Raw genomic sequence first — 25,090 nt, forward strand, 5'->3', positions numbered from 1 at the left:
TCTATAGTAGTTAGAATTAATTCAATTACTTTTGCATAAAAGTAATTAGGACTAATTACTTTCTAAGATAATGTCTCAAGACTGTACAAGATGGCCAAGAGGAAGTGGAGAGCTCATGCCCACACTACTTATTTTACAGTTTTTTGTTTTTGTAGGTCACTGTATACTTGCAGTAGGGGTGTGAATTACCTAGTACCTGGCGATTCAGTAAACTTGTACATGCACACTGTAAGATTTGTATGAAAATGAAATGATTTTTTATTGATCTGAAACTTCAGTCAGTGAGCCACTGTATTTAACAAACGGGTTGTAACCTTTTTCATGTTTGAACAGCATTGAAACAAAATATTAAGGCTTAATGTTCCATTAATATAACATTCTTCCATGCTGAAGGTGTGAAAGTTTGACATTTTGTTGAATATTTTTCCATCAAAAAAGAATGTTAAAAAAAATCGATTCGGCTGCCTATTGAATCGATTCGAGAATTGCGTGCTGTAGTATCGCGATATATTGCCGAATCGATTTTTTTTTTAACACCCCTAACTTGCAGAGATGAAAACATCTATTGCTCATAATATTAAGAGGTTAAGTAATTTCTTACCTAGGCCTGAATGCCTGAATGAGTCATAGTTCAGTTTAGAACAACTAACTGTCATAATTCTTTGCTGTTTTACATTCACCATGACTACATTAAATATGTTTTATAACAATAGAGCGAAGACATCCAAATGTTTTATGTCCTGGATGGTGTTGCCATGCGCTACTTTTTAAAGACGAAGCCAACTTTCACTGTTGTCCCCCCCAGTGTGGCATGTCGGACAAGACTGCAAATGGAGGCCCACAACACGACGAGGTGCCACTACAGAACATTTATTCTGAGAACCTTACATGTTACAAAATAAACAATCTGCCTATCATTTAGTCCAGACTCTCCCCAGCATAAAAAATATACATATTTGCAAATTGCTATCACCGTAAGTATCCTGGACATTCAGTCAACTGACAACTAATTCGATGACCAAGCTTTTCGTCAAGTGGTGAAAAACACAATTGACTTTATTGTAGTTAACCATTTTTTTGTTATTTATACCGCAACGTCAATAGACATACACTGTAATGAGTTGGCCTGTGTCTCAAGAATGAAACGTTTGTCTCATCGGTACACACACACACTACTTCTAGTTTGCTAGCTAACAAGGTGGCTAGCTTGCAAAGCTAGCATTAGCTTAGGCAACCATTGCTGCCAACTTCTCAATAGGGATTAGACTACTTCCTGGATAAACATCAGCATTGAAGTGCTGTCATGTGTCCATTTAGAAAGTTTAACGTTGACCGTGTGTGGAAACACGTTCGTGTGTACAAAGAACCACTACAACCGCGTTTCGTGTATTCGCAGCCACCCCGGTTAACCTGTCAACTTCCAGCAAGTAAACTACTCCAGGAGAGCTAATTGCTAAGCTAACAACCATGGCCTGTTTACGGTTCACCAAGAGCCCCGGACCCTGGCTTTCCCGACCGTGACACGACAAAAACCCTACCTGAATAACCTCGTTGACCTCCTTGATGCACTCCACCATATGCTGGAGGATCTGCTCGGCGGTCAAAACCTCGAAGCGGTAGTCCTCCTCCTCTTCTTCGCCGGGGCCTTGACCGCCTCCGACCGTATCGCCGCACTCGTCCCGCTCGGCGGCGGCCACTACGGGATCGACCAACTCCACCTCGCCGATATCCAGGGTGTCGTCCTCGGGCTCCTCTTCGGCGCTGTCCTCGCTACATTCCTCCTCTTCGTCGTCGTATTCATAGTTATAACCCTCGTCTGAGTCCATTCCTAGGGTCGCTTATCAACTTGTGACAAACTCACCTAGACGCCTTTTAACACAGTGTGCGCGCGGCTGCTCGCGGGATGAGCCGAAGGAGGCGAAGTGATCCGAGCTTGTTTTCCAGGCAGCTGCGAAAATAACAACAAAAAACGTCGCCGCTGTTAAGCCAACAAAGGGACACGGCGTCACAACTCGACGACACGCTGACGTCACACGGACTGTACAGGAACCGACGAAAAAAAAAACAACAAAAAAAAACCTCCGTTCCGAATTAAAGCCTTCCCGACATGACAAAGGACTTCCCACCTCCGTTAAATGGATTTTTAGACCTATCCGGACACTAATTTAGAGTCACATTCAGAAAAACGTCTACCTTTAATTTCCCACTTTACACCCAATTCATTTTTTATTTTGTAAGAAATTGGGGTGCCTTTCACTTTCTCCTGCCAAATTTAAGAATTTTCTAGAAAGATAAAGCATTTTATTTATTTTTTTAGAACATTTTATTTATTCATCTATTTATTTATTTATTTATGTTCTTCATGTTCTTCAGAATAGAAGGTTTGTCAACATAACACTGTTGGACCATGTTTTTTTGTTTTTTTTTAAGGTTCTTCAGAATAGAAGGATTGTTAACACTAAATCGACAGCTAGGCCAGGTAAAAAAATAAAATAATAATAATAATAGTTCAAATCTGTCTATGAAAGTTTTTTTTTTATATTAATAATAAATAATTATGATATCTCATTTACTGGTACCACTTTCAGCCAATGTGTATGCAACGTGTACTCGTTAAATATATAAATAAATAAATAATTACAAACAATATTTTAAGGCAAACGTTTTTCCCTCCAAGGGCCACATACTGAAAAATCGGAGGCTGCAAGGGCCACTTTGATTTTTTTTTAAACTGTAATTTAAAGAGACAGTGTGCAATTTTTTATTTTTTATTTATTTTTTTTTTTTCAATGTTCATTCTGTGTAGATTTTTGGGGGGTTTTCAATGTTCATTCTTTTTAAAACTCACTATTAATTTAAATAATGTGCAAAAGAAATGTTCACATCACATCAACATATAGTAATCACTATATTACATTGGTCATGCCGCACTTTATAGGAGGCTGACATGTTTCGTCGCCATCTTTCTCTGACAGATACCAAAAGGAGGAGAACTTCGCAAACATAGTAATGGGTGGTATGCTTGTGAAGTGTGGTCTCTCTGAGGTACCGTAGAGCGTGTGCTTCAAAATGCAAGTGCTTCAAACTTAGGTCATTGCATTTTGTTAGTAAGTTAGTAGTTATAAGATGAGAGCAATACTACGGTACATTCATAGGATGTTGGGCACATTTGAGGTAGTATACATATCCATAAATCGCACCACCTTGCCAACATTTTGTCCAATAACATGTTCCTCACTGTTAAACTGAGCTGACATAACTTCGCTACGGAAAGGGGACAACTGAATTACTCCTCATGTGGATTACATTAGTGCCAGCAGACGGCAAGGCAAGGCTACAGTCGGAGTGCTGTCACCTCAATCTTTGCACTTGGTCTTCGCCCACCATTCCCCAACACTACCTGGGATATAGTGCTGAGCGAGGCGGTTTCACAAGGTCAATGTTTACTGCCTGTCCAATGATAGCTTTAGATTTTTACAATAAACGTCTGACTCACAGTTTTTGAGGTTTGGGGTTCGACTCGGCTCCGTCCTTCCTGTGAATGTGCTCTGCTCGCTTGCATGGGTTTTCTTTGGGTTCTCCAGCTTCTTCCCACGTTTCAAAAAAACATGCATGTCAAGTTAATCGGAGACTTACATTGTAGGTGTGAGTATCATCACATTAATGGTGGAAAAAGTTTTGAAAAAAATCTATCTTGGACTTGTTTTTTTTTTTTTTAAATCTCACAAAAACCGTTAAGACTTTATATCCACTGTGTGTGCCCTGTAATTGGCTGGTGTTTAGTCTAAAGTTAAAGGGGTGTACCTCACCTTGTCCAGTCATCTAGGATTTTAATTTAAAAGTAAAAAAAATGAATGCACATTTAGCTGTTAGTTTTGCCTGATGGATGATGAAACTAATTATGATCAAACCAGAATGATTGATCGAGAACGTGTGTAGTGTTTCCTATATTACATGAATGTTATTCATAAAAATACTGGGATGGATTACTGTATCATTATTATGTGGTACAGAAAAAAAAAAGCCAGACAGGGTATACTAAATGAGCAACCAATGTGAACGCATGATTTGCCATGTATCCTTCACCATTGCCAGCACTTGATGAATGACTTGCATCTAAGTGTTTTGACCGATTGATTTGCGCGTGTTGACAGTACAGATTAGGAGGATGACAAATTGGCATTTGCTTACACAGCGTTTGGTGCCATCTCCTTGTCCGCTCACAGCAACTGGTAGGATCTCACGTTCATGGTGGCTCTGTGAATGAACCAGCACAATCATTGGTTAAAAAAAAGAACTCAAAAGATTTGGTCCAACATAGATTTTTGTCTGAAGAAATTGCCCAATGGGGTTCAGGAAAACAACACTACGGCATCTATTCATGCAATGGCATACTCTCCGTAAAATTATGTCAAACCATAAGGCCCCTGAAGGTTATGCAATTTATTTCATTACGTCATATTGCCGTAATGGAGGTGATTAAATATAAGGTATTTTCACAGTGCGTTTCTAATGGCAACTGTCTGTGTACTAATCAATTAAAATCTGCCACGCAACAAACCCTTCAAATCTGGGAGAGGTCCGCAATAAACCTCAACCTAAACATTGACCACATGGAGGCGACAAATTACAATAAATCGTTACTTTTCATTTGACTGCTCTTTTCTTGTTTTCTGTGATCGCAGAGAGAACAACGTGGCCACCAATTCCATGCAAGTCTTACATGTTCTTATTCAACTCCAACTGTTGAGTTTTATCTACCACTCCTCTTCATGTCAGTCAAGTGGATGAAAAAGTTAACTTTTTTTGGTCTCTCTTGCAATGCAGTTTTTGTTTCATTAGAGCTCGAGCAATTCCAGATTTATAATTCACTCGTTTTGATTGATATGTTGTGACTGAGTGAAATAATATTTTAAAATAAAAAACTGGCTTTATTGTGTCTCCTCCCACATTCCAAAGACATGCATGGCAGGTTAATTGGGTGCTCCGAATTGTCCCTAGGTGGGCTTGCGAGTGTGGATGGTTGTTCGTCTCTGTGTGCCCTGCGTTTGGCTGGCAACCAGTCCCGGGTGTACCCCGCCTACTGCCCAGCTGTGATAGGCGCCAGCACCCCCGGCAACCCTTGTGAGGAATAAGCGGTCAATAAAATGGATTGATGAATGGCTTTATTGTGACCACAAAGCGACGGTAGGCGGCGCGAACGTCACAGCAGTTTCACGCCACGAAGAAGAAATTTAGCAAAACACGTTAGTAGAAGTTGAGCTAACGTAAACAAACCACAATTATTACGTTGTGGGTCTTGTAAAGAGGCTAGTTAATTCCACAATGTTTGGGAAGTCTTACCACCTTCTTCCCCAGACTGACCCCAGCGCACCGAGGACTCCTGGACTATTTGTACCCGCCGACAGCTACACACAAGCGAGCTACCATAAAGGCCTGTCCTTTGATTACATCCCTAATGTTTCAGAAAACGACTTCAGTGGTATGTTGCGTAACCTTTCACGAAGTAGATAACCACAGTTCTATTAAGAATGTTACGTCAACTTAAACAATCCAATTTTGTGAGATCATCATTCGTTACGAGCTGTTCACCAAGGAAACGAAATACTGTAGACCCTAAAACTGTTGATTAAAAATAACGTACAAACTCTTGCAATTAAGAAATAAACTTTTTCTTGAAGATAACTCCCAGGGATGGTCGTCATGGATTTGCAATCTAATTGTCATCTTCCTCGTCTACGTCTGCACTTTTATAACCTTTCCGGTAACAGGATGGTTTGTACTGAAAGTAAGCCACCTTTAGTCCTAAATCGTGACCTCTTTGTGTTGAGCGTGAGTGACTATATAACCGATTTGGATCATGTTTGTAGACTGTGCCAAACTACCAGAGGATAGTAGTCTTTCGCCTGGGTCGTGTCTGTCCTCCAAAGGGTCCTGGCATTGTCCTGGTGCTACCCCTCATTGACCAGTGGCAAAAAGTAGACCTGCGCACCCGTGCTTTCAATATACCTCCATGCCAGGTAAACCAATTGTAGTGACAAATGAGAAATTTAACATTTAAGTTTTCTGTTCTTATTGTTTTTATGTCCCAAGATTGCTTGATTGCAACATACACTGAAAAATGGAGTATACATATTTCACAGTACATGTAAATAGACACCTAGTAGCAAACTTCAAGATTGCTTTATTAACCCATTTTTGCAGAAACACATAGGAAATGTGTTTTGTTGTTTTCATGCATAATAAGGACAGTTTGTGTGATTAAAATTGTCCTACAGGGGGCAGTCATGGAACACATATCTTTCCATTTGCATTGATTATTTTTCTGTTATCTTTTAAAGGTACATACCAGGGATGGTGGCCTCTTCTCTGTGGGAGCCGACATTCAGTTCAGGATCTGGAACCCAGTCTTGTCAGTGGTGTCAGTGCAGGACCTGAACGCTTCAACCAGGATGACGGCACACAACGCTTTAACTCACAGCCTGGCCAAGAAGACAGTCAGAGAGATCCAAACAGAGAGAGTGAAACTGGGAGAATACCTTGGAGTAAGACATTTAACACACCCTCTAGTTCATCCCGACAGCTTCATGCTTCCGTTTAATCTCCTTCTGTCCGCAGGTGGACATAAATGAGATGACTCGGCCATGGGGGCTCGAGATAGACAGGGTCGAACTCACGCTAGGTTCTCTTCTAAAAGCACCTGAGGAAGGGCCTCTTGTTGTCCCTCCGTCTGTATCTGGACTGGAAGGCCTCACAGGTCCTCTTCAGCAGCTGGCCATGCACTTTATGAACCACAGCTTGCAGCCTCAGCAAGGTAAGGCCTCACGCTCGCAACAAATTGAGGTGCAACATTCATTCGACCACTGCGCTGTTATCCCATTGTAGAGAGCAGTGTAACATTTATAGATGAGCAGAGTGGCATCCAACAGGCTGTGGCCACACAACATTCTGTTGAAGAGCTGCTCCAAGCAGTCCAGCTTGTCCTCTCCGAAACGTTGGTGAACCAGGTTGGTGCCTGCTTCCAGTTTGATATCAGCTCAGGAGAGGGACAGCATCGCAGTTACTATGTGGACTTAAGCCAAGGTGACCCACACACAAAATGTGCTGTCATACAGAAGAACTGAAGCTGCGCATTTCAGATATTCATGCCACGCTTGTCGTCTAGGTCGTGGAGTTGCTGGAGCCGGATCCCTGTGCAGACAGCCAGATGTAACACTGACTATGTGCGACGAGGACCTTTTGGCCATGTTTGAGGGACGACTGCAGCCGCTTGCTGCATACAGCAGTGGTCGACTTCAAATTCAGGGAGATATTAAAACCGCTATGAGGTTGGAGGAACTCATAAAGCTGCTTAGGAAGTAACATTTTCACAAGTTATTGAAGTTTTAACTTTATGGAAACACTGTTTTTTATTGTATGCACTGACTACATTTGTTATAAATGAATTTCTCTGAAACTTGGCCTATCGTTTTTGACCCTCAGAAAACATCCCAATAAATTTGAAAAATGGAGAAGTTATTTATTTCAGTGGTTCAATTAGATTAATCAAACACAACCACAAAAACCTTTCAGAAAGTAAAATCCCATTTTTAAAAAGTTTGTAATATTCTAAATTCTTTAGTAGGAAAATTAGCTTTCATTAATCTTCAAAACTCTTTAAAAAACATGAAATAATTCACCATGTTTTCACTTTTTCCATTTAAACTAAAGTACAATAAGTTTTCCATAATGTAAATTATTCATATACACCTGCAATAGCAAACGTAATTTTTATTTTTGCTTGACGTTGTTTAACTCATTTGCTCCCAAAAACGTATAAATATGTTCTATTTTTAATGTTTTAAGTGTCCCAAAGACGTATTTATACTTTTATATGCTAGAGCATACAGAAGGATTTGATGCAGTTATTACACAAACGGCCAGCAGATGACAGCAGAGCAAACGAGATGAACCAAGGCCATGTTGAAAAAAAGCTAATTTACTCACAATTCTTTGGGAATAATTATGAAACTTAGCTATATTCTAATGCCAATTGCTGCAAAATGGAAACATGGAAAGATGTTGAAATGGAGTCTAATCCTTCTTTTGGTAGGTTCCATGTTTTTATAGCAATAGAACACAATATTCTGTGGACCTTACAAAATCCAGTAAAACAGCCAGGAGTGAAGGGGAGTGCATCTGTGAAAATGGCTGGGAGTGAATGATTAACGATACAGTATGATTTTTTTTTATGCTGCCGTGTTTAATGCATCATGCATTATTTACATAAACATGAACTTTTTCATACATCTCTCTAGCTAGAACTGATGCCGCAGTGTATCACAGTGTATATTCAACTTCAGAGAGCCTTGAGAGCAAGTGGGTGGGGAGGACTATTTAAACCAGCCTCCAGCTTTTGAACCTACTGCTTTAGCCAAGAGCAGAAAGAGCAGTTCTAGGAATGGCCAGGTGGAATTTGTGGCATGTATCCTCTACGCTCCCTGCGAGCTGCCTGGACAAACTGGTAGCAGCGAGCGTCTGCAGAAGCAGCAGCAGTATGCCCATGGTTCGACAGGCGTTCACTGAGAATGGCAGCATCATCAAACCTTACAGCGAGATTCCCGGGTTATGGAAGAATGGCATTGCTAACCTGTACAATTTCTGGAAGCTGGATGGCTTTAAAAACCTTCACCGAATCATGCTGCAGAATTTTAATACTTTTGGACCCATTTACAGGTATGAAGGATAAGTTGTATAGCCTAAATGGTGAGAGCAAAATTTATGGCTTGAAACAGCTGTTGTATCAGTATGTTACAGCTTATTGCTCAGTCCTTAACAATTTGGTCTATTACCTTATGCACCATGTTCGATTTTTCTGACGATCCAAAGTTGGCTCAGGTGTCCTTGGGCACCCTAACAACCTAAGTGCTCCTTAGCTGTTTGAAAGCTGTAAATGCAGAAACAAATATGCTTGAAAAAAATAATCTTGTTTTAGAAAACATTTTTGCTCATCTGACCTCTTTCTCGTCTCATTTTGCATGTTAGAGAAAAAGTAGGCTATTATGAAAGTGTGAATATCATCAACCCAGAGGATGCTGCCATCCTGTTCAAGGCAGAAGGTTCTTATCCCAAAAGATTGAAAGTGGAAGCCTGGACCTCATACAGAGAATACAGGAATCGTAAATATGGAGTTTTACTCAAGTAGGTAATATCTTACAATGTAATTCCTTTAGGCCATTCCACTGAATTTGTGCCATATGCGTCCGCAGGAAATAAAATGTCTAAATGCACAATTAACTGTAAAATATGCTTTTATGCAAAGTAGTCTGCACATTGATCTGAGTGCATATTTGATAAATACAATTTAGAAGGTTAATTCCAACAACCTTGAACACTGGAAAAATACTAATAAATATTTGTTGCCTGTTCTCCTCTTTCTAAAAATACCATAAATTACATTTGTTTCAATCAGTACATTTTTCTTGATGAATCACTGTATTGTCCAGTACCACATGCTATTAGCATAAATGTCATGCGGCTACTGTTCATGCACTATTGCTAATCCAATGCTAAAAACTCATTACTCAAATGAGTTTCAGTACAATAGCACAATGACAAACATCAAAGTTGCTTAAGACTGGTCAATTCTCATTGAGAGCTAAAGAAAGACTGAAATGCAAGGGTTTTTTTCCCCCAAGAGAGTTACAACAAGAAAATGGCACTGATTTGCTGGTCTGCCCCGAATGCATTTAGTTACACCAGCTGTTTGGACCTCATTGATTTTCCATCAGAAACGGGCCAGAGTGGAGGTCAAACCGGGTCATTCTCAATAAGGAGGTCATCTCCCCGAAGATGATGAGCAACTTTGTGCCCTTGCTGGATGAAGTGGGTCATGACTTTGTGGCCAGAGTTCACAAGAAGATAGAACGAAGCGGACAGAATAAGTGGACGACGGATCTCTCCCATGAGCTCTTCAAATATGCACTCGAGTGTGAGACTGGCACCATCACATGGCAATCAATACCGTGGAGATGTAGATAGAATCCAGTATGTATTGACATTGTCCCACATTTTGTCCCACGTAGCTGTGAGCACAGTTCTATATGGGGAGCGTCTGGGCCTGATGCTGGACTACATCGATCCGGAAGTTCAGCATTTCATTGACTCCATCACTCTCATGTTCAAGACTACCTCACCCATGTTGTACATACCTCCGGCTCTACTGAGGACAATCCGAGCCAAAGTGTGGTTTGACCACGTGGCTGCTTGGGATGGAATCTTTAACCAAGGTACGACACTTTTACTATAGGACAACTTGCAACGACATTCAACCTAAATGTATCTTTTAGGCCTTACAGCAGTGTCGTCAAACATACGGACTGTGGGCCGAATCGGGCCCGCAATGGGGCTTAATCCGGCCCCGCGCAATGATTTTGTAAAGAGAAAAAAAAAAAGAAAAAAAAAAAAAAAAGAGTAATGTCGGACTAACTAATCAGCCGGCCACAATCAAAGCATAATTTCACAAACAATCCTCAGATGAGCAATGCAATTTGTACACGGTATTGCACTGGATGTCATTATTTTACATGCAATTTAAAGTTAGTTTGTTTAAAAAAATAAAAACATGCTGAATAAGACACACATTCAACTACACATATGGATTAACGTCCTTATAACTTCATTAACGGCACAACATAATGCATTCTGTGAACAATACACTGATATATGCAAAATAGAGAGATAGGCACGGAACTCATACGGGCGAAATGTTGTCACGTTCCATTTGCATTCATGTTATTTTTTGGGACAATATATTTACAGTTACGTCCCGCAATTTAGTGCTGGCCCACAACTACCAAAAATCTGCGTATAATTGACAATTAAAAAATATATTTATATTTACGATTTTAACGATCCGGCCCACTTGGTAATATATTTCTCTCTATGTGGCCCCTGAGCTAATATGAGTTTGACACCCCTGCCTTACCGTATCATCAATGATGTATTTGATGGGTTTAGCCTCCTTACAGCTTTCTTGCTTTGAAGGCTAAGTTGGGCAAACATCAGTAAATACTTTTTATGTATTTTAAGAAAATAGTTCTATATATCACAGCTTGAAAAAAAGTATTGTCTTTAGTTTAAAAAATACTATTTTCAAGATTGCAATGGTTGATATGGGCCTAGTATTATTTTCTTACTTTTTAAAATCTTGCCAAGTAAAATTGTCTTGTCCCGTTGGCAGATAATTATTTTGCTTTATTTTTTCTTAAAATTTCTACTGTCCTTTTTGAAGTATACTGGTCATAATTCTCTACTTATCTTTAAACTTTCAGGGATAACTTGTACAGAAAAACAGGAATTCCATCTGTTTCCAATGCTATCAGACCCAAAAATGGTTGTAATAGGTTTCGGTCAAACCTTTTTAGCCCTCTATCTGCAGGAATTGTTTCTGAAGAATTGACCTCAGATCTCTGGCCTGTCTGCAGAATGTTCTTTAAAAGCAGAGTAGATTTAAAAAAACAACAACAACAACAACAACAATAATGTCAAATGTCACCAAAAGTGTGTTGGTATGATTTAAAAACAATTGCAATTCATTTGCATATTGTTTTTCCTCCTTAGCTGACCGTTGCATCCAGAACATTTACAGGCAGCTACGCCAGGAGAGTGGTCCGACCAAAAAATACCCAGGAGTTCTGGCCAGCCTGCTCATGCTGGACAAACTGTCCATTGAGGACATCAAGGCCAGTGTGACTGAGCTAATGGCTGGGGGAGTTGATACGGTAATCAAATGTCCAAACAAAACCTTCATAGAAGATTTCTATTGCATTGGTGCAGTTAACCTGCATAAATTATATTTTTCAGACCTCTATCACATTGCTATGGACATTATATGAGCTAGCCAGACACCCTAGCCTTCAGGAGGAGCTGAGGGCGGAGGTGGTGTCTGCCCGGACACAAAGCCAAGGCGATATGGCGGAAATGCTGAAGAAGATTCCTTTGGTGAAAGGAGCGCTGAAGGAAACACTAAGGTGATCAAAATCTTGGAGGTAACCCAATGTCAGCTTGTCTCCTATAGAATAAACAACATTCTTCCTTGTATCCTGCAAGGTTGCATCCAGTTGCAGTGAGCTTGCAAAGATACACAGCAGAGGACATCATCATTCAGAAATACCACATTCCGGCAGGGGTAAAATATTTGAGTCTTTTACAGAAGCTGCTTACTTTGCTCATATAAGGTGTGTCAGAAAAGTTCCAGGACTTGTCTCACAAAACATGCCATACTGTATTTCAAATTCAAACTCCAAGTAATCCCGCTGGAGACTAGCAGCAGTTTCTCTTTGCTGGTTGATCGTTTAACCCACACTGAAGGGGAAACTCCACAGCTTGTGGGTTGTGATTGAAATATATCTTTTGTGACAACAGTCTTGAAACCTTTCTGACACACTTCATGTTTGTCATGCGTTCAGACCCTGGTGCAGCTAGGTCTCTATGCGATGGGAAGAGACCCCAAAGTGTTTTATCGTCCAGAGCAATATCAGCCGTCTCGCTGGCTCAGGACCGAGAGCCACTACTTCCGCAGCCTGAGTTTTGGTTTTGGCCCACGCCAGTGTATAGGACGCAGAATAGCCGAGACGGAGATGCAGATCTTTCTCATCCATGTGAGTTGTACTCAATTATCAGCATATTTTGTTACACACTATATGAATGGCCAAGTTTTACCTCCTCTCTTTACAGATGCTTGAGAACTTCCGAGTGGAGAGACAGCGACATGTGAATGTGCACAGCACTTTTGAGCTCATACTCCTACCAGACAAGCCCATTATATTAACTCTGAAACCCCTACACAGTAGTAGTCGATAACATGGTGTCCCGCAGAACTTGGATGAGCAACATTTGTCCATATTTAGCACTCTAACATCTATGAACTGTAAACACATTCATAAATTGCCCCAGGAATTTCTTCACAAGTGACCAATGTGATTAGTGGCACTGTGTGTTACTTCAAGACTTGAAAAACACATTGTTGGGTAAAATTGTTGCCTTTGCAGCAGAAATGCATAACAGAGGAATCCACTATTTGATTACAATGAGCAAATTCCAAGATATTGTATGCAATGTTCCTATGTTGAAAGCTCAAGCACACACGATACAAATGTAAGCTACCCTTTCCCAATGCTACCATTGCCATTTGAACCTGCTGACCTTGTAACATCCTACTGAGGTTTTTGGATTGGTAATATAAAAAACTATAACGAAACCGCTTTTACTAAAATGTGGTGTCTGTTTTCTGTGCTAACCTGTATCACCTCCTTCTGGATGTGTCCGATCCAGTCGCGACAGTCTTGCTTGTCTCAACAGCCACTCAAAATTTCAGATAGGCTTCAAAACAGCAACAGGACAGAATTAGCACAATCCACAGTAATTTAGGGTAGATCTACAAATCTAATAAAATCTAACACAAAATATGCATAAATAATTCTGGCTTTGCATATAATTTTCACATAAGACGTAATAATGTAACGGTCTTTTCTTTACTATTTTGGCTGGACTGATGTTGAGTTTATCACATTTAAGCCCCTTTCGTGTAGCAAAATATAGTAACCAAAATATTATAAGTAACTGTATGTGCAGTCAGTGTTTGTGTGCAATTTTAACTGCTCAGAATGTAATTTTTGAGCACTTAATGCGAGTACTGTAATATGAACTATCTTTGAAATATAATTGTCGAGGGGCTTGACTGTTTCTCTGCTTTGATGCCAGAAACGAGCGAGATCTTCAGGCACATCCTTTCATCGAAGGTCACATCCTGTCCTTCAGGAGATAAGGTGGATATCCACCTTATCAGTGGGTCCATGGCCAAAATGAGACGCTTTGCTTTATCACGTAACGGTTTGTTGATAGACACGTAGAAGGATGAGCACACATTACAGCCAGCCGCACTTTCTACATTATGAGCTTCTTCCTACATTTATAGTGAATCGCAATGATACCTGTGGCAACCACAAAAAAATATTTTTTTGTCCAAATTAGGTTATTTTAAAGTGCACAGTTTAATACCCATTTTCACCACTAGATGTCTCTTTAACCCTATTGGATAATAAAGGCTACACAGGCACACTGGCTAGGAGACTAGTTTATGGTCAGATATTTTGAGAAGATTCTTTGAATTCAAAGTTTCCCAACCTTTTTTGCGCTAAGGCACCTATTTGACATTAGAAAAATCTCATGGCACACCACCAAACAAAAATGTCAAGAAAAATATGAATACTGAATTATCTCAACATAATATACTCCCAAATTAACTTGTAAAATCTGGGCCGGTTTAACTTGAAAGCAAAGCTGAAACTGTAACATGTATATTGTTAAAGTTTGCATCTGATTTGAACTACAGCATACAAACTGATTTATTTATTTTTTAAGTATTTGTGCAAAATTTGATACAAGCGATTATGGTGGGGCAGTGAACTCAACATATTTCAAGCAGTAGTTTGGCAGATAGTGATCATCTTTAATAATAATAATAATAATGATGAAAAAAAAAAGGTTTCAATCTGCTGCAATTTTAAGATGAGGTTTCAAGTGTCCTAAAATTTGTTTGGCTGCCAACCAACACTACAAAACAATAGCATCAATGCTGCGCCGAATCCTTTCAGCAACGGATATTTGAACACAAATGGTACAGCAACACATGTAGACATATCAATACTCACAGGCATATATTCTTTATCCTGTGCAAAAAACGACTTATAAATTTATTACATTCTATGTAACTATTTAATGAGTCTATGCACTGTGTAAAGTACGGATTGATGGAATTTACATTCATTTTGTGGAGAAAGATGACTTGCGATACAAGTGTTTTGAGTTACAAACACAGAATGAATCATATCTCAAGTCAACACCATACATCTATTTTTTTTTGCCTCCCACAACAAATCCTTATTATCAAGACACAGTCCTGTCCTGTGTCAGACAGGAAGTCCATGCTCATTGTCCTCTGCTCTTTCACATGTGTCGCTATCATGTGTAACAGACGGTGTTGAATAGAGAGGGAGACCTCGGCTTCTGATGCATGATGATGTGGGGTAGGTGACAATTATGGGATTCCAATCTGGGATGGTATGGATGTGACTCCCATGGGACGGCGGTGTGAAATTGAGCATCTAATTGAAAGGGCAATGGATGACGGGGACAATCATGAGGGTGGATGAGATGGGGTCTCTGTAGGCATGATGTGCAAGAGCATTCCCCATGACAAAGTCTCTTTATAGGGGGTTGGGGTGGGGCAGTCTTCTGCTTATTTGAAGACAAAAGCGCCTGTCATACAAACAATCAATCTTTGGACAATTGTACTGAGCAGTACACTGAAAAATCTGAATATATCTACTTGCTTTTTCAGACTTAGCTAGAGACCTATTTTTGTGAAAATAAAAACATTTTATATGAAAATGTCTATAAGAATAAATGGACAGTATTGTATGAAAAGAAAAACACTGCAGACCATCATCAAGTTTCATCAGCTCGTGTGCAATCAGTGCGAAAAATGCTAATTTGATCTTTGGAGCCATTTTGTCTGCTGCCTGCGAGCGTCTGTTCCAGCATAATTCATCCCTTCCCCCGTGTGGCTGTTGACTAACGAAACATGACTGCATCCATGTGTGTAATCACCTTCGTTTGGAGCTTGTTGAGCTCTGCTGTGTGCTTAGGAGCAATTAAAAAACAATAATTTATGTTAAAAAAAATATATCAAAGCATCTACTATATGAATAAAGTTGAGTTGGGTTTTTCATACTATAAGTGAGTGACTTTTTTTTTTTTTTTTTTACATCTACATTACAATTCCTCTTCATTACATGAATAAAACAACTGTTACATCACTATGCCTGCAGTGCCTCCTCTTTAACGAGAGCCCTCAGCAAATAACGCTGATGTCCTTCAAGGGTCAGCTTTGCAAACACAGGGAGAGTCATTCTGTACAATCTAGACATTCCTACATCATACATAATCATCCTTAGGATGATTATGTATGAAAATAAACTCACGTTTGAGTCTGGAAGCGGCTCTTTCAGATCAAACGGCAAGTATGCGACACAGTGAATACAATCAATTCCTGGAAGAATACACCAGGGCAATGTTGGGAACTGTCTAATGACAACTTGGTCAGCACCTGTGGCTCTCTCCCTGGAGATTGTCCCAGTTTCACTCATATTAGCAACAAACTGTAATGTGAGACCAAAGCACACTCGTTCTTTAGCTGGAGGCTGATAGTCATTTGAAAGCAGAATGACACTTGCGGTGTGGCAATCTAGCCTGAATTTACATCAGCACTCGCACTGTACACATTCATAGAACTTTTGCATAGACAGTATACGCCTGATTTCTATGCATGCAAAACATACTGGACTCTTTTAAACAATCTTCTCGGTGAAGGGAAACAAAAATGTTAGCAGCCTGAAAACATTTCGGAGATCTTTGATGATTTGAATTTAACCATCAATTTCAGGACAAATATGCCATATTAAGAATTCAATTCAAAAAGCATCAAAGGACTAATACTTTTGCTTTGGCTTTTTGCAACACTTAATTATATGAAAGTCCCAGACTTGGTGTGAAAAACAGAAGAATAATATACAATATTAAAAAAAATATCTTGATGTTATGATATCCTCCTGACTACCAAGTTTTTATTTAAGCTATCACTACAAAGGACATTTTTTAAAACTTAAATGCTAGGCTCAAATATCCTAAGGTGACATGGAAGAAAAAAAAAAACTGCGCGCCCTCGCAAAAAACTTTGCGTTCTCTCGCAACTCAAAGTTGTTGTTTTTTCATTAATCAGAGGCTGTGACATCTTCACATTTTAATGCTAGCAAGAGCTTGTATGCATTTTGAAAGCTAAATCGTGATGGATCAATCAGAAACCTGCTTAGGTACCTCATTAGCGGTGATGGCTAGAAACATTTATTGATAGTGAGAGTCATCATCGATATAAAACTGTTCTCTACTATCATAAATTTAACATATATGATCATGATCAAAGCAGCAACAAGCAGTAGCTAATGAATGACTCTTAAGCAGGTAAAAAGATTAGGTACACATACAAAATCGAATGATATCCAATACATAAGCTGTATTCAATATTCAACCTTAAGTGGCAAAACATCACCGAAACACCTCTTTGTATGTCAAATTAATTTTGATTTTGATTGGCAGTGTCAATGAAAAGCATGTGTCATTATCGTTGAATAGTTTTTCTCATACTGGATTGTGCAGGTATACCAAATGTAGTGCAGTATTTTCAGTCTTAAGATAAATATTGACGTAACTGACTGCTTTAATTAATGATCAATAATTCACAGTATGCTCCCAGCTATGTGCTTTGCGAGAACATTTCTAATCTCCGCTATTCCAATGAGAGAAAACATGCAAAAAGCAAGGACTCTAATATCCCCTGATCATGTATGCGATTGCACAACTAATTTACAAAATTCTCAGCATGAAAATGATTCATGTTCACATTTTACCGCTCGTGTTCGGAATGCTTGTGACCCCGTTACATATAATCAGCCGATTGCCGGGAAGCAGCATGTGGGCTCCATGAAAGAGGGGCGGGGGGGCTCAGGGGTCTCTGGGAGACAGTTGTCTGCAGCCTCTGCTAACATCATCAGAATTCAGCGCACAGCCCGTAAAATGCAGCAAATGGGCTCTTCATTGGAGTGACAGCTCCGAGGCTGCTGCCACACAGAGCTTCAATTAGCCTGCAAGAACAAGGCGGCTCCCGGGGGACGTGAGCAGTAGCCCACCTCCTCGCACGCGCTACCTTTCCTGCCCACTCGCTTTCAGGTTTCTGCCTTCCTCCCCCACGTGACCCCGACATCACACAATTTCCTCTTTTTGCACATTTCACTTCAGTGTCCTTCCTTCACATAATAGCACCATCCTACGGAACCCTCCTGTGCCGCCATCAACACATCACAAGCCGAGCGGAAGGACTTTTCGGGCGCTAATGGACACAAAGGGAAGAAGGGTGAAGGTTGAAGAAATGACATTTATAGTATATGTATGTAGAGGATGACAAATTCAGGGGGAAAAAATATATATATCAAAAGAACGGCAAACAAATACATAAAGTGGATACAAAAAGTCTACACACCGTTTGTTCAAATGGCAGGTTAGTTTTGTGACACAAAAAATGAGCCCAATAATTCTCAAAAAAAAATAAAAATAAAAAATCAACTGAATCAAAAGAAAATCTTACACATCTAAACAATGGAATAATATAGTTGCACAAGTGTGCATACCCTCTTATAACTGTGATGTGATTGTGTTTCAAATAACCCAGTCACATTTAAACTCATGTTAAATGGGATTCAATAAACAACTACTTTTTGAAGTGCCTCTCAATTAATCCCAAATAAACAATAAATATGCAAAATATGCAATGGTTAGCATATTTTACGCATGTAACTTTAGCATTTTGCTGTTTGGCTTAAAACATCAACACATTTATTTTATTTTTATTATTTTAACATTAATTAATTTTGTAGTTATTTTAGCTTTTATTTTAAAATATAGTATTATTTAATGATTATTTTTGTCTTCACTTAAAGACATGTATTTTAGGGCTGGTATTTTAAACAAAATGGAAAAATCGATATCAAATCGAGTTTCCTTTTCGAGCGTGATATCGATTCATAAAACTATGAATCGGTTGTTTTAATATCTCTTGACCCCCCCCATAAATTAGCAGCAAAAATATGAAATTAATTTAATTCAAAGAAACCATTATTTGTCACCAACACTGAATTTTGCTCTTCAAGTATACGTATGCTTCGCCAGTAAAAAGTATACGAAAATGCGTGTGCGCGACTGCACATGTTTGTGAGTCAAGGACAATAATCAACTTGGATTCAAGGACAGTTCGGCTGACAGCCATCCCACCATAGAGCGCTCAAACTCAAGGCTTATCAGTGAAGCAACATCTATCAGTGACGATTATGCTGCCACGAGGCGGCCAAACAAACATTTACGCAAACTAAGGCTTGGCCCTGAGCGTAATGAGGCGTGTGGGCGATGAGTGCATCCAAGCACAGAGCTCAGTCAAAACAGTGGAGTCATACGACCTTCCCACACAACACATATTTCAGAATTAACTTCTTGATTTATGCCACTTTATCATCCCACTTGCAGATTGCATTTAGTCTGCCTATTACCAGAGGGCAGCAGAAGTGAAGATAGTAATGATCACTTTTAATGCTTTTATATAAGAAACGAAACCTCGTATCAAATTGACTACTTCAACTAATTAATTGTTGAAGGAAATAAACAGTCAACATATAACTGTTTTTAAACTATTTAATTATTGAGGAAAAACGCAAGAAATCATGCCCAAATTTGGACAGCTACGTTTTCTGTATTTCACAATCCGAACCAAACATGCACTGGATGCATGGCAGAGCCTCAAGGGACAAAACATTCATCTAAATCAGACCTCAAGCTTTTGCAGTCGGCAAGGTGTGACAGGACATATCAATGAACGTTTTTTGTTTTTTTTTAACCCGCTGGCACAATCTAACCTTTCCAAAATGCTACAGCAAAGCATTTTTAATGACTAACACATCTGTTGACATTCACAGGAGACAGCTCGGAGACCCACGGATATGAGGGGTAAAGGTATACAAGGAAAAGCACAGTATTGTATACAGTACAGTGAACCTCGCATATATGCAATTTGGCATTCAAGAATTAACTGATTCTCCGTTATTCACTGAATCACATCGCTAGCTAAGACAAAGGTTGTGATTTACTGATACTGATACTGATAGGCAATTAACTCATTCAATCCCAAAAACTTGTAAAAACGTTTTTAGATACTTTGTCCTTCCCTCCCAAAAACGTGTTTACATGTTTTTCAATGCAAGATCATACAGAAGGCTTTGATGCATCTTCTGACATGAAAAGGTGGCTGAAAGGGCAGTTATTAATTAAAAAAAAAAGGCCAGCAGGTGGCAGCAGAGTATAAGAGATCAGTCAGATCCATTCTGCAACAAGCTCTTTTTTTCACCAGGAATGTGAATATTGATGAAATTTAGCTATATGCTAATGCTGCAAAATGGAAACAAATACAAATATACTCCTTTTCCCCGATGAAAGACGAGACTCTAATCTTTCTTTTGATAAGTTCCATGTTTTTATAGCAATATAACACAATAGTCTGTGGGCCTTTCCAAATCAGTCAGAATCCAGTAAAACAGCCCAAAACGAAGTGGGTTGCTTCAGTGAAAATGGCTGGGAGTGAATGAGTTAAAAAAAAATTTAAAAAAAACTTGGGGGGGTTTGTAATGCTATACTGTGTTTTCAATTCTTGCTTGTGGTGGCAAATTTTCCCACTTTGAGACTGAGCTTGCACTGCATTTGTAACACTCGTGACACAAGTTCTGAATATTATTAACAGACAATAAAATAATGACTAATAATCACAGCAAAAAAACTCACACCCTGCCTTAACATTCAAAACATGTTTTCATTGCCTCAGTTTCGAGACGGGCATGGAGATGGATGAGGGAGTGGTAGGTGCGCCTGGTGTCTAATACATCATTCCGACTAGGGCAGCGCTGTCACTTGGATTGAATTTACATCAGCAATCACCCAAGTGATGCTCTAACGTCCACACCCAGCCTCACGCCCCTTCCAGAAAAAACACTCTGAGGTCAGAGTTGCAATGATGTGATTGCAAAGCTAAAAGACACGAACCCTTCTCTCTGCCTTTCAGGAGATTCATTTCAAGAGAATGCTGGTCTCAAACCTTGATTCTTTATCAAGCTACAGTGGGAGGGGAAGGTCATTGAACCAAAAGATGACCACATAAATAGTCAATTGAATTGTGCAGATAAAATGAATACTTAGATTACATTTCAAGCTGCTGTCCGGCGTTATTAATCCTGCGCAGAGCTGGATAAATGACATTAGCTCGGGGTCCTTCGGAGGGTTAAAGGCTTACATTAGCTTCTCATCGATTGATGGGAGTGAAGGCAAGGCAAGGTGGCCATATTGTGTACGCCGCGTACATCACTGAATCAGATAAGGCCGCCAAATGAAGACGTTAACCCTTCAACCCTTTATTTTGTGCAAGACAATGCTGCACCCCCTCATAATGGACTGCTGTGCATAAAGGGACAGATTATTTCCCATTAGCTGGGGCCGAGCTGATACAAGACAGGCGACACAATAGCTTACACTGCTAAACAGCTTCTTTGTGAGGCGGCAGTAATAGTGTCTGCATCCAGAAAGGATATTTAGCAGAGGAGGGAATAAAAATGTCTTTCTCCACACAATTCCATTCCAGCTGTTTCTTGACGATATGGTTTCTTCAAGGCACTTCAAAGTGGCCAACCTGCATGCCGCAGAGAAGCCACACAACTCCCCGCTTCCCCACAAGGCTCTTATCAGACAGCAACAGGAGAGCGAGGTAAATGTGGCAAACTCAGAAAAAAATAAGTCTGTAAGAAGCTTTCAGTGACTTTGCTGGTTGTTAGATGTCAAAGAGTTCAAACAACAGCATAATCTCGATATTGAGACAGCAATATCCGCAATATTTGCAGCTCAAAATATATTTATTAAATATTTTCTGCGAGTTTTCATTTGCATCCCTTCCTATAAAGACAGTAAGAACCGTGGGTTGCATTGGCACTTAAGTGTTCAAGGTCTAGTATTAAGCTTGCAGCCATCCACAGCCCCAAAGCCTCCGCCCACTTCGCAGCTACATGCCGCTTTTGTCTGTCAAGGACAGCTTACATCTCACCTATCTTGCCTGTATTCAAGTCAGTGTACAAGCACGACAATGCTTGATAGCGGCACAATATGTTCAAGTAGTGCACACCATCATTGATTAAAAAAATTAAAAAAATAAACTTCCGTCCAATAAATGCTAGTCTGCTTCCTAGCACAGCTTAGCTGCCCTTGAACAAGACACCTAAATGTTTTCCCAACTTTTCTGTTTTCAGGGTTGGCAGTTTGTATGAACCTTATCCAAATGTTCCTGCTAGGGGTGTTCTTTTCGGCTCCCTCTTTTTGTTTGAAGATGATTTCGATACACGTAGACGGTGCTAAATCATCTTTCGCCACTGAAATGAATGGAAATGACAATAATCTGTTCCACCCTAAAAACCTTAAATGTTTGTTTTTTTTAGTACAGAAAAACAACACTCTAGTCTATATTGTACTTTAAAACAACATAAATAATTAGAATGTTAAGAATTTCATAGTTTCTGCAACATTTAATTCAATTTAATGGTGCTGCTCCTTCTGGTGTGCCCACCTTGACCACTAGGAGGCAGTATAATACTGTGGACACAAAGATGAATAGACGGCTTCTCCTATTACTGTGGGAGGGAATGCTGAATTCCTAAGGTGTTTAAAAAAATGGATATGGCCGAATTGATGCTTAAACATAAATTTTTGATTGAAATATTCAACAAAACGTCTTAAATAGGGTTACGGTTCAGACTTTAAGCATGGAGGAATGTTATTATGGAACAATAAGTCTTAACATTTTATTTCAATACTGTTAAAAAATGTAACAGAATGCAACCTTTTTGTTAAATACAGTGGCTCACAGTTATAAGCCTGGAGTTTCATATAAATACATTTTCATCAAAATCTTACAGTGAGTGTACAAATTTACTGACTAGCATTTTCTAAATTTGAGAAAAAAAAAATCACAATCTACTTGTAGATTTGTAAAGATTTGTTTGGCATTGTGCGCAAAGCTATTTTGTTTTCAATACACAACATGTAAAAAAAACAATAATGATTGTAATTGGGAGGACATCACAATCTACATGCAGGCATAGACAACACAGAAATGTGAAAGGAATCCAACCAGATTGAAAAAGTATAAAATAAATGAGAATGCAATTTGATAGCCAATTAAACCTTATTCCTGAAATACAAGTAGTATGCCCTTTGCAAGCTAAACATATCAGAAAAAACGTAATCCACAGAGGAAGTGGTTAGTAAATGCCTAAATCGGCCACTAGGAGTCACTGTGGCCACACATCATCTTCTATGAAGCAGAGAAGTGCTAAGCGTGCACAGATGGCCACACACAAATACGTGTCTGTGCTGCACTGTTGAATGGTGTGTGCATAGCTATGTGTGCTGGTCCGCTACACTCATCTCCGTCTGCAATACTCTCAAGACAACACAGCCCGGCGGCTCACAATTACTGCATATAACCGCGCCTCTGCTGGAGCACGACTGCTTATATTATTCTACATCTGAACCTCAGGTTCTGCCAATAGGGAGGGTGACATCCCTGCCAATAAAAAATACATGAAGGTTACAGTTAATATTGAAAAAGCAGACAAAAGGAATATCGCATACAATCCTCACACTCTGTGTACAGTATACTGTTTTGGAGAGGATATTTTATCAAGACTATTTCAACAAAGCTGATGTTTTAGATTATAGCATATACAAATAGATCACAGATGGAGAACACCATCGGATGTTTTTACATTTTACATTCACACTTCTAAAAGCAAAGTGAAGGTATGAATTGACCCGTCTGCTGCTATCAAGCTCGTGTTTGCTCTGACTGACGGAGGAAAAGTAATCAGACACTTTTGAGGGCAGCCTTTGCACAAAAATCAATAGGCATATAAGAGGGCATGATGAATTTGAAATCTGTGCTCAGAGTGGATATTGATCAGCCTCAGTCAACAAAAAACAAAAAAAACATGTATGTACACACTCATTCACACATCTCATCTTACATGATGAATACAAAGCTTTACATTCATTATTATCAAAACTCCTGCAGCGTCTCTGAACCTCAAGCTCAGATCAAATTTGGGTGACACAGCCTGAGTCTAACGTTCTTACAGGACAACATGATCTTCTGATTCATCTCAAGCACGAGAGATGGATCCGCCTCTGCAAGTCCTTAGAGATGCTGGATACTTAATGCCCATAAAATCAATACAATACTGCTGCTATCGCATTGCTCAGCACTAACAGTCATAAAATCCTGATGAGAATCAGCAGCTGCATATTAATGGACAATAAAGAGGAAATCACATGGTGACCAGGTAATATGTAACCAAACACCCATCAGTTTGTCTCACAAGTGATTCAAACTGCTGAGGTCCAGTCTCCGTTTGGTCCATCAGATGTGTGCTGGAAGCTATTCTCCAGACTCCTATGTAATATCATTAGGAGCGGATACAATGATATATAGCTGTTGCCTGTGATTATATTTTAGACTCAGAGGTTCATCTGAGCAAAGTTCACTGCCACAGTGATTTCCGGCCAATTAACTAGCTCGCTGGAAAAGACTTCAGTGCTAGCCGCTATGGTTGTTTTGGTTTCAGAAAGAAAAATTTAGATTGAAACTTTGTTACATTTATCAAGCATTCATGGGTCTGTAAAATACTTTGTAATTCTATATTAAAAAAAAAACAACAACACTCAATTGGCATCAAGTTCACAATGTCATCACCTGAACCACAATGCTAATTAAGCCTATCAGCTCCTCTCGTCTTGCTGTATTTTTCAGTACAGTGTCAGGTTACGATTATGCATTCAGCTAACTCAATTTAGGTGTTATGATGACTTTTTCTATTACGGTATTTCATGCATACCCTTACTTTACAAATTTACCTGCTTTCATCGACTGAGATTGATAAGAGCGATATAGTCACCTGTTGCCTAATCTTTTTTTTGTACTTGTACGTAGCGATATTTCATAATGGTATTTTTTCACCTGGATGTTTTTTCTTTAATGTTATCTTTAATCCATTTAGTTTGTTTCCTGTTTTAAATAGGTAAAAAAAAAAAAAAACATTTGTCAATGTGGGCTGATATAAATACTAACAATGCAATACATTTTTCTTCTCTCACCACAGCCCTATTTTCAAATTTGATATTGTCATGCTTCAGTAACTAACAGTTAACAGTTGAACATTTATTATTTTGTCATTCAACTTATTTGGAACAAAGATTAAAACTCAGAGTGTTCTGTTCTGCTTTTTCTTTCCAGAAATAAATGAAAGGGCATGTTATGCATCAGAACTAAGTCCTAGTGGTATCGCTTACTTGGTATCGT

General features: G+C 39.3%; 3 protein-coding genes across 9 annotated transcripts in view; 2 read left to right on the plus strand and 1 right to left on the minus strand.

Annotated features, from left to right (window-relative positions):
- arih1 (ariadne ubiquitin-conjugating enzyme E2 binding protein homolog 1 (Drosophila)) overlaps nt 1-25,090 on the minus strand; it is a 62,332-nt gene that overhangs the window by 11,976 nt on the left and 25,266 nt on the right. For 3 of the 7 annotated variants that reach the window (XM_077516800.1, XM_077516797.1, XM_077516798.1), the window contains 5 exons: nt 6,350-6,482; nt 4,192-4,257; nt 3,497-3,587; nt 1,862-1,948; nt 1,539-1,783 (listed from right to left, as the gene is read on the minus strand). In XM_077516800.1, coding sequence (XP_077372926.1) covers nt 1,539-1,783; nt 1,862-1,948; nt 3,497-3,587; nt 4,192-4,257; nt 6,350-6,385 — 525 coding nt within the window. In that variant the 5' untranslated portion in view covers nt 6,386-6,482. Of the gene's footprint in view, nt 1-1,538; nt 2,013-3,496; nt 3,588-4,191; nt 4,258-6,349; nt 6,483-13,280; nt 13,363-25,090 lie in introns of those variants that run through there. The other 4 variants (XM_077516799.1, XM_077516801.1, XM_077516804.1 and 1 more) reach the window with 4 other exon arrangements.
- stoml1 (stomatin (EPB72)-like 1) lies at nt 5,187-7,456 on the plus strand. Its single transcript, XM_077516806.1, has 7 exons — nt 5,187-5,482; nt 5,682-5,788; nt 5,871-6,020; nt 6,342-6,545; nt 6,619-6,814; nt 6,886-7,083; nt 7,166-7,456. The coding sequence occupies exons 1-7, from the start codon at nt 5,326-5,328 to the stop codon at nt 7,360-7,362; spliced, it is 1,209 nt and encodes a 402-aa protein (XP_077372932.1). The 5' UTR covers nt 5,187-5,325; the 3' UTR covers nt 7,363-7,456.
- On the plus strand, nt 8,424-13,244 carry cyp11a1.2 (cytochrome P450 family 11 subfamily A member 1, tandem duplicate 2). Its single transcript, XM_077516805.1, has 9 exons — nt 8,424-8,715; nt 9,025-9,180; nt 9,771-9,970; nt 10,065-10,268; nt 11,602-11,762; nt 11,845-12,011; nt 12,091-12,169; nt 12,450-12,641; nt 12,718-13,244. Exons 1-9 carry the CDS (start codon nt 8,441-8,443, stop codon nt 12,841-12,843), a joined length of 1,560 nt encoding a protein of 519 aa, XP_077372931.1. The 5' UTR covers nt 8,424-8,440; the 3' UTR covers nt 12,844-13,244.

The sequence above is a fragment of the Festucalex cinctus genome, chromosome 3, assembly GCF_051991245.1.
Source record: "Festucalex cinctus isolate MCC-2025b chromosome 3, RoL_Fcin_1.0, whole genome shotgun sequence".
Lineage (NCBI taxonomy): Eukaryota > Metazoa > Chordata > Actinopteri > Syngnathiformes > Syngnathidae > Festucalex > Festucalex cinctus.